Source organism: Myotis davidii, unplaced genomic scaffold (genome assembly GCF_000327345.1).
Source record: "Myotis davidii unplaced genomic scaffold, ASM32734v1 scaffold129, whole genome shotgun sequence".
NCBI lineage: Eukaryota > Metazoa > Chordata > Mammalia > Chiroptera > Vespertilionidae > Myotis > Myotis davidii.
Genome location: NW_006383019.1, coordinates 933,235 through 943,603, shown reverse-complemented (window position 1 = coordinate 943,603; position 10,369 = coordinate 933,235). Strand labels below are relative to the sequence as shown.

The following is a 10,369-nucleotide window of genomic DNA, read 5'->3' as shown; positions in this document are numbered from 1 at the left end:
GTTGTGGGAAGAGACTGGACAAAAATCGTGCACCTATGGATGAGGACAGTGGAGAGGGGGTGAGGGCGGAGGATGGGAGGGGAACCAGGTGGAGGGGAGCTATGGGGGGGGAAAAAGAGGAACAACTGCAATAATCTGAACAATAAAGATTTAATTTAAAAAAAAAAAGAAAAAAACAAAGTAAACAAAACAAAGCTGGAGTTGCTTTTAATCTGCTATGTGATCCCTAACAAGTTACAATTTCCCTCACTCTTGACTTCTTCGTATATAGATTAAGGAGGTGGTATCCACAGATGTATCATCTAAGATTTGCATGAGCTTGAAAAATGCTAAGAAATCTCTACTGTATTGGGGTCTGAGAAGGGAGAGTTTGGCTCTGTGAATATTCTCAGAATAAGAACGTAATCTGAATAGGAAATATTAGTATCCATGTCAGTTTTAAAAATGATTTTTAAATTAAATAATTAAAATAAATATGAGAGAAAATCTCTCCCAACTCTTCTAGATTAATTAATCCAATCAACAAATATGTAATGAGTGTCTACCATGTACAAGGGTTAATTTTTGAATCAGGGAATATAGTGTCAAATATGATAGACAAAATCCCTACTTTCAGAAGGGTAATATTCTAGTCATGAAAGAGAAAGAGACTATAAAACAAGTATGCAAGAAATGAGCAAGACAGCTTCAGCGCTCTCTCCCTCTCAGGAGCATGCGGCACCTTTCCTCGCCCCTCCTTTTTCAAACCCTTCTCTCTCCTATGCTCCAAGGGCCCTTTGTTTGCCTCTGTAACTTGTTTCTTGAACCCATTTCTTCTACAATTCACTTCTTCTATCTCTGTGACTTTCTAAATAAACTTTCTCTTATAAAAATAAGTTCAGACAGTGACTAAGAAAATGAAGAAGTGGTATGTGAATTGTCTGAACGATTTAGTTCATTTGGGCTGGGGAGTCCTCTCTGAAGAGAGAATACTGCGATGAGAAGGATCCAGGCGTTGTGAAAGCCACGGAAGGACTTTCATGGCCAGGAAACAGCTATGTGGAGGCCCTAACAGGGAAGGGACTTCAGAGAAAGCTTAGTCAGTGAAAGGAAGAGTGGTGAAAGGTAGACAGGGGATACCGGTAGGTTACAGCAAAGAATTGCTAGGAAGCCATAGGAGAAGAGATGGGTGGGTGATTAAGCAGCAAAACACGCTGGTTAAGAAAATTCAAAAAGTAAAGGAAAAGGTTATAATGAAAAGTAAAAGGTACCTCCCTCTCCTCATGCTATACTTTTGAGTGTATTCTTTTAAAAATACCATATACAACATCACCTAGAATCTAGGTCCTAGATGTACTCTAACCAAATCATCAAGACCTAAGTACAACTACGAGTTTACAAGAAATACAGGAGAGAAAGGAATAAACTAAATAATGTAACAACAACAAAAAATCCAGAAGGTTAGGCATTTTATAGGAAAACTAGCGTGATAGACTTAGCAGTCAGGGTCACAAAAACAGGGAGTAAACTAGGTTAAAATAAACTGACATTACTGGTACATCCTCTTGTTTATGTTTGGCATCTACAGTGTCTGCACATAGGAATCATTTAAGTGCCTTCTGAGTCAATTAACTGAATCTGCAGGCTCCTACATTACATAATTTACTTGCCCCCCCAAAACCACAACACATCACTTAAAGAGACATCTAAACAACTAAAGGAAGCACCAGGCATAAAGACTTATTTCGTCAACTGCAGACATGACTATTCATTGTTCTACATAGGCATGTCTCAAATTAATAATGCAAGTAACTCAATGGATGGGCTTGCTGTTGGAGATACAATCCTGTTGCCTCTAGCTTCAAATAAAACCCAAATTTGGCCATTCTTCCACTACCGAATCCACCACCACCATGCCTTAGGTAGACAATAAGTAGGGCAGCAACATTCCCTACTTCTCCTCTTAAACTCCTACACTCTACTTTCCAAACATCTGTTAGAACCGTCCCTTTAAAACATAAATCACGTCATGGCCCTGCCCTGCTCGAACTTGCAGTATGTCCCCTGCACTTTAAAGTCCCCACCATGGTTTGTGGTAACCCCCCAACCTCATTTGCCTTCTGTCGCCTATCCTTTTCCTCACTCCTCTTCAGGACAAGGGTCCTGGCGTAAAGCCTTAATATTAAGCATAGAAACAGCACAAACCTTTTGATTTCTTTACATCAGGTTCAGGCTCAGATTCTCGGATGAACTGCCCCACATCACTGACTCTTCCAAATGTCATCTTCCTATGGGAGTATGAGAAGAATATAATTTCTAACAATTAACTTTAAATTAAAAAGAAAAAATCAATTTTAAGTATCTCATGTTATTCCAAGTGAGGCTTATTTTAAATAGAAAGCAAAATAAACTTTAATTCAATGCAATTTTATTCAAAATCCTAAAAAGGTTTATGAAACATGCCGAGTTAACAGTTAATTCACATTTCTAAAATTCAAAGAGAAGAGAAATGGCACAAGAATAGCCAAGGTAACTTTGTAAAAGAAGAGATAAAAAGGTAGGACAAAATGTCTTATAAATTACTAGTATATTACTATGCTATAAAACTATAGTAAAAAAGCAAAATTAAAAGGCAAAGCACACAGTAAAAGGTCTTATTTTTAAGAGATTACTACTAACCCATCTATATATATAAAGAGTTACGGCCCGTTGCCTCCGAAACAACCAAACAGAGGACTGAACAGGCTGCGTGGGGCGACCTGGACGGCAGGGGGGTTACTGAGGAACGACCAAATGACTGAACATCAGGCTGTGTGGGGTGGCCAGGCTGGCAGGGGGGCGAGTGAGGGACAACCAAATGAATGAACAGCAGCCTGTATGGGGTGACCAGGCTGGCAGTGGGGGCAGTGAAGGGCAACCAGGCCGGCAGAGGGGGCACTTGGGGGCAACCGGGCCAGCAGGGGGAGCAGTTAGGGGCAATCAGGTCAGCAGACAGAGGTGGTTAGGGGTGATCAGGCTGGCAGGGGGGCCAATTAGGGGCGACCAGGCAGGCAGGCAAGCAGTTAAAAGCCAGAGGTCCTGGATTGTGAGAGGGATGTCCAACTGCCTAAACCGGCAGTTGAACATCTCCCAAGGGGTTCCCGGATTGGAGAGGGTGCAGGCTGGGCTGAGGGGACCCCCCCACCATCCACAAATTTTGTGCACCAGGCCTCTAGTAATTAATATTCATAAACATACAGAATTCCAACAAGTCATTATGAAATCATCCAACAGCCCAGCTGGTGTGGCTCATGGTTGAGCATCGACTGAGGTTTGATTCCCGGTTGGGGCAGACTGTGGGCTAGATCCCCAGTAGGGGGCGTGCAGGAGGCAGATGATCAATGATTCTCTCTCATCACTGGTGTTTCTATCTTTCTCTCCCTCTCCCATCCTTTCTGAAATCAATAAAAATATATTTCAAAAAAATCACCCAACAGAAAAATGTGAAAATGAGATAAAGAGTCAATGCACAGAAGAAACACCCCAACAACCAACAAACACACCAAAAGGAGCTCCATCGCCCTGACCGGTTTGGCTCAGTGGATAGAGCGTCGGCCTGCGGACTAAAAGATCCCAGGTTCAGGGTTGGGGGGCAGGAGGTAGGGGGGTAAGAGAGAAAAAATCAATTAAAATATATTTTAAAAAAAAAAGAAGCTCTATCTCATGAGCAATAATACAAGATTGGTAAAAAAAAACTGTACTTTGATATTATTTAGCGTTGATGAAGATGTGGGGAAAATTAGTACCTTTATTAATGACTGATAAAAATGTAAAATGTACAGGTACTTTTCATGGTAAATTAGTAAGATCTATTAAAATTTCAAATCTGCTTTTTGTTACAAGAAAGTATATAAAAGGAAGTGCTTTGCTATATTGGGTATAAATGTGAAAAATAAAAACAACTGAAACAATATCAAAATGACCAAATAGTGGCACAACACATTATGTGGAATATTTTGTCACAGTTATAAGCTATAATTAAAATTACATATAGAAACTATGACACAGTTAAAATGAGGTAAATCTATAAAACTCACTATGAATGAAAGCACAAGATACATAGTGTAATATTAACTACATAAAAATAAGCAAACAAAAAAAATACACTATAACAATGAGTAGGAAGAAGAGAAAATAAGGATAGGTGTGTGATCAAAGAGACATTAGCCTTATCTACCAATTAATTTTTATAAGACACTAGAGGCCTGATGCATGAAATTCGTGCAAGAGTAGGCCTTCGCAGCCACGGCGGCTGCCTGAATCCCTCCCTTGCAGCCACGGCAGCTCCCTCGGTCCTGCAGCTTCATCCGGAAGGTCATCCAGTCTAATTAGCATATTATGCTTTTATTATTACAGATTAATATATGTGTACTTAAAAGTTAATTCAAAAAAGAAAAACAGATTTTATGATGTCTCTATATTATCTCCTTTCAGGCAAAGTGGATCTTATTTTAGAGACAGCCTCCCAATAAGTCATCACTTCATATATAAGCTTCACTATCCCAACTGCTATAATTTGTTTGCCTTGATAGAAATTTCAGGAAGCTGCTGAAATCATAAAATTAAAACAAACACTGGAAACTATCTTTAAAGATGGGAGAAAAATTATTTCTACTTATGACCATTTTATTAATTAGAAAAGAAAGAGAACTCATGGGCCCGGACAACAGTGAACAGTGTGGTGATTGCAGGGGTGGGAGGTGGAGGTGGAAGAGGGCATAGAGGGGATAAATGGTGATGGAAAAGAATGAAAGTTAAAAATAAAATAAAATTCACAAAAAATTATATTTTACACACAAAAACACCTATGAAAACAAAACATCTTGCAATTGATACTTTCTTAAGCAAGGTTTTAAACAAATGAGCCAACCATTCCTTAAGAATAAGTATCTTTGGAAATTAACTCATCTAGGCTTATTGTCCACCATTTCCTAAAAGAAGAAATAAAGATCACTACAATGCCGACACAACTGAGGTGTGCTTTCCAAAACCAATGTGATCCAAGGGCCTTTCACTTACCTCAAGGACCTTTTAGGCTCCTTCGTCTCCCAACTATCATTGTTACTTTCAGATAAAAACAATTAAACATGTTGAAATCCCTTTTGCATGGCACTGCTAGGCCTGGGGTGGGGTGGAGTAATGAAGCCTTTGCACAGGCTTATGTGTGAATCAAGCCATCTTTAGGGAAGAGGACTGACTTTATGATTTGATCGGTGGTAAAGTTTAATAAGTGGCATATCCTATGAATCACTATCTTTTTGTTGTAGAATGAAATAAACAACCAAGTTAATTCTAAAATACAAAGGAACAATTTTATTCCATTTTCTGAGTATTAGTTATACAGTCCATATAAATGAAATTGGCATCTTTGTACTGTATTTTTCTTTTTGCTTTTAAGACAGAAATTTTGAAATCGCTAACATATGAATCAAATGAAATATGGACGAGACAGCCCAAAACATACTACACAAACATCACACCTAATCAATATCGCCTACGGTGATGGAATCATGATGTAATATTTGTGGAGTGCTTACTGATACCAGGCCATGTACTAAATTCTTTTATGTGTGATCTCATTTAATGCCCTCAATAACCCAATGAAGTAGTAATATTATCCTCACTTTATAGATGAAGAACTGAAACACAAAAAGATGAAGTAGCTTGGCAATAAGTGGTTGGGACAAGACTAAAACCCAGGAAGTCATTCCTAAGCCTTCACTCTTACCATGTTCCACTGCATATTATATGTAAACGTTCCGGGCGCATAATAATAGATTAAAATAGTTTAGATTAAAATACAAAAAGATGCAAAATTTAATATACTTGATAAAATTCTAGACATGTGCCAAGCTTACCCTGCATATGTCCGTTGATATAAAGATTCTGGATCCAGACTTGCAGCATCCACAATTATTGCTTCATCAAAATTTTTCAGAATTTTAACACTAGCTTTTTTCATACTGGACTACAACAGAAATTGTAAAATTAGTGGTATATTATTTAGGAATCAAATCACTCCTGGGTTTGGAATATGACAGATTGGTACAAATCTTCAGTGTTTGAAATGTATGTAATTTTCATTCAACCCATCATTACTGTGATGAAACAGCAATGATTCTGAAATGTAACATCAATATATAACTACAGGGGGAGTGCAATATTAAAATGCACACCATATGCATTCACATGCCAAATGTTTTTCTTAAGTTCCCACAAATGCGCTGCCTTATAGCATTATGTTCCCATTGATGCAAAACTCCCATCCACCCATGCATATGCATCTTGACTAATACATGTGAAGCTCAACTTTTACAAGATAAGCCTGAATGCTTTTGATTCTCAGTGAGGCCATGTGACAAGAGAGAAGCTGAAGTTAACTTTCTAAATTAACCAGTTAAATAAGTGTAATAAGTTCCCCTCCACCATTCTATGTCCCCACTCCTAACTCTCACATAAAAAGCAAGTCAAAATGGATAGACCTATGAAATACAGAGCCATGGTTTGACCCAGAAATTCCACTTCTAAAAATTCAATTATGGATGCACATGCAAAATGACATATATACAAGATCATTCACTGCAGCATTGTTTAAAATAACAAAAGACAGAAACACGCCTAATATCCACAACTAAGGTGTAGGTTAAATTAATAAAATAAATAATTGAACAGATGCTTATAAACTTTCTTTGGGGGTGAAGGTGAGGAAAGAACTCTTTTTTTGTAGCCAAAAGGGCACAGAATTAAAAAGATAAGCGCCCCAGCCGGTTTGGCTTGGTGGATAGAGCGCTGGCCCTCTGATTGAAAGGGTCCTAGGTTCGATTCTAGTCAAGGGTCTATCCACTGAGCCAAACCAGTCAGGGCAAGGGCATGTACTTTAGCTGCAGGTTCCTCGGCCCTGGTCAGGGTGCGTGTAGGAGGCAACCAATCAGTGTGTCTCTCTCACATTGATGTTTCTGTCTCCCTCTTCCTAAAAAAATCAATGAAAAAATATCCTGGGATAAGGATTAACAGCAACAACAAAAAAATAAAATAAGAAAAGAGGCATCAGAATAAAGGAGAGGAATACTTCTATGAGGCCACTGTTACTCAGATTCCCAAACCAGACCAATCTCTGGAGTTTAGACCCAAAATCCTCAATAAAATAGTAGCAAACCAAATCCAGAAACATACAGAAATAATTACACACCACAACCAAGTGGGATTTATCCCAGGAATGCAAGCTTGGTTTAATAACTGGTAATCAATTAACGTTTCAAGAGTAAAAACCAAAAGCCTGCATAATCATCTCAGCTAATACAGAAAGAGCATTTGACAAAACCCAACATACTTTCCTTTTTTTTTCTTAATCTTCACCTGAGGCCTTAGCTGGGTTGGCTCAGTGGCTAGAGCACCGGTCTGCGGACTCTGAAGGGTCCGGGGTTCGATTCCACTCAAGGGCACATGCCCAGGTTGTGGGCTCAATCCCTAGTATGGGGCATAGAGGAGGCTACCGATCAATGATTCATATCATTGATGTTTCTATCTCACTTTCCCTCTCCTTTCCTCCCTGAAATCAAGAAAAAAACATTAAAAAAAAATCTTTACCTGGGGATATTTTTCCATTGATTTTTAGAGAGAGTGGAAGGGAGGGGGCAATGTGAGAGAGACACATCGACTGGTTGCCTCCTGCACACACCCCAAACAAGGCCGGGACGGAACCTGCAACCAAGTTATGAGTCTTTGACAGAAATTAAACCTGGTCCCTTCAGTCTGTGGGCCAACACGCTATCCACTGGGTCAAACTGTCTAGGGCTCAACATACTTCCTTGATAAAAGAACATTCAACAAATTAGGAATAGTAGAGTACTTCCTCAACTTCATAAAGAGCATTTATTTATGAAAAACCCACTCTGAACATCTTACTATATGATAAAAAACTGAAAGCTTTCCTCCTGGAAGTTCCAGCCAGAGCAATTAGGCAAGAAAAGGAAATAATAGGCACCCAAAGTGTATAGAAAGAAAACTTTCTATTCACAAATGATGTGATCTTATATACAGAAAATCCTAAGTAATTCACAAGAAAACTATTAGAGCTAACATGAATTTAGTAAAGTTGAAGGTAGATGACACACAAAAAGCAGTTATAGTGCTACGTATTATCAATGATGAATCAAAAAATGAGATTAGCCTAGCTGGTGGGCACAGTGGTTAGAGCACTGGCCTGAACACCGAAGGGTTGAGGGTTTGTATCCTAGTTCAGGGCATGTACCAGGATTTCAGGTTTGATCCCCAGCCCCACAGTTGGGGTACAGGCAGAAGGCAATCAATCTATGTGTCTCTCTGACATTAATGTCTTTCTCCCTCCCTCCCTTTCACTCTCTCTAACAAGCAATGAAAAAAATTCCTCAGGTCAGGATTAAAAAAAGAAAAAAAAAGAAGTAGTACAAAATGGCAGTCACAAAATAGTCATGGGAATGTAAAGTACAGCATAGGGAATACAGTCGATAATACTGCAATAACTCTGTACAGTGCTAGGTGGGCACTTGAAATATCAGGGAGATCACTTTGTAAAGTATATGATTGTCTAAACCACTCCGCTGTACACCTGAAACTAATATAAAATAATACTGATGTAAACTGTACTTGAAACATTAAATAAAAACCAACCCTATCTGTAATAGCATCAAAAAGAAAAAAATTCTTAGGAATAAACTGATCGAAGAAGGTATACAACTTATACACTGAAAACTATAAATGTTGCTGAAAGGAATTAAGGACAGCCTAAATTAGACAGAATGTCATTCCATATTCATGGACTGGAAGACTTACAATTGTTGAGATGACAATACTCCCAAAGCAATCTACAGATTCAGTGTAATCCTGATCAAAATGGAAAAGCTGATTCCAAAATTTACATTTGAAATTGCAAGGAGCTCAGAAAAACCAAAACAATTTTACAAATGATAAAAATGAAGTTGAAGGACAAATACTTCCCGATTTCAAAACTTACAAAGCCATTGTAATCAAAACATAGTACTGGCAAAGGGGTAGACATATAGGTAGGTTGATAGAGTAGAAATGAGAGTCCAGAAATACACTCATGTATCTAGTTAAATGACTTTCGACAAGGATGCTAAAACCATTCAATAGTGAAAGAATAGTTTTTTTTCAATAAATGATGCTGGGAAAACTGGATATCCACATGCAAAAGAATAAAGTTGGACCCCACCTCACATAATATATAAAACTAACTCAAAATGGATCAGAGGCCTAAAACTTAGAAGAAAACATAAGTGGCCATGGGAAGTGACTGCTCAAAGGGCATGAGATTTCCATTTTGGATGATGAAAAAGTCTGGAACCAGATAATGGTGATGACTGCATAACACTGTGAACATTCAAAATGTCACTGAATGGCTAAGTTATGTTAAATGAATTTTACCGCAACAAAAAAAATTACTTGCATTTCTATACACTTATAATATGAATATGAAATTAAGAAAATTTCATTTAAAATAGCATCAAAAAAATAAAATATTTAGGAATGCATTTTTAAAAATACAAAACTTACACTTGAAAAGTACAAAATATTGTTGAAAGAAATTAAAAAAGATTTGAGTAAGTGAAAAGAAATCCACGTTCATGGACCAAAATATTTAATATTGGTAAGATGGCAATACCCCAAATTAATTTTTGGAGTCAATGCAATCTCGATCAGAACCCTGACTGGCTTCTTCATAGAAATGGACAAACTGATCCTAAAATTCAAATGGAAACAGGAGGATTCCAAATAGTCAAAGCAATCTTGAAAAAGAAGAAGTTGGAGGAATTTCACTTCCTGATTTCAAAAGCTATTACAAAGCAACAGTAATCAAGGCAGAATTAAACAGTTATCAACAAATTCAGCAATTCTATTCCTATGTATATACACAAGAGAAATGAAAACATATATCCATACAAAAACTTGTACAGTAGTATATATATCATATCTAATAATAGACAAACATGGTAATTAACCCTACCTCCGACACACTTCCCATTGGCTAATCAGGGCGATGTGCAAATTAACTGCCAACCAAGATGGCAGGCGGCAGCAACGCAGCTGAAGCGAACAGGAGGCTTGCTTGCTCCAGTGATGGAGGAAGCCAAGGTTCCCTCCTGCTGCTGCCAGCCTCTGAGCTGCAGTCTAAGCAACTATGCTGCAACTATAAAACCTAAACAAACCCCAGAAACCTGCTTTCAGCCAGCTTCGGCCTCAGAGCTTAGAGCGGCGGTGATGGCAACAGAGGTTCAATTATAGAAGCCAAACAAACCTAGAAACCTGCTTTCATGCCCATCAGTAGATGAATGGATTAGAAAACTGTGGTACA

The 10,369-nt window shown here is 38.2% G+C and overlaps 1 protein-coding gene across 2 annotated transcripts in view; it reads right to left on the bottom strand.

Annotated features, from left to right (window-relative positions):
* The window catches only part of AKAP10 (A-kinase anchoring protein 10), an 83,110-nt gene that overhangs the window by 14,970 nt on the left and 57,771 nt on the right, over positions 1 to 10,369 (bottom strand). The window contains exons 11-12 of one of the 2 annotated variants that reach the window (XM_015558374.1): positions 5,877 to 5,986; positions 2,185 to 2,267 (exon numbers count right to left, since the gene is read on the bottom strand). In XM_015558374.1, coding sequence (XP_015413860.1) covers positions 2,185 to 2,267; positions 5,877 to 5,986 — 193 coding nt within the window. Of the gene's footprint in view, positions 1 to 2,184; positions 2,268 to 5,876; positions 5,987 to 10,369 lie in introns of those variants that run through there. The other variant, XM_015558375.1, reaches the window with a different exon arrangement.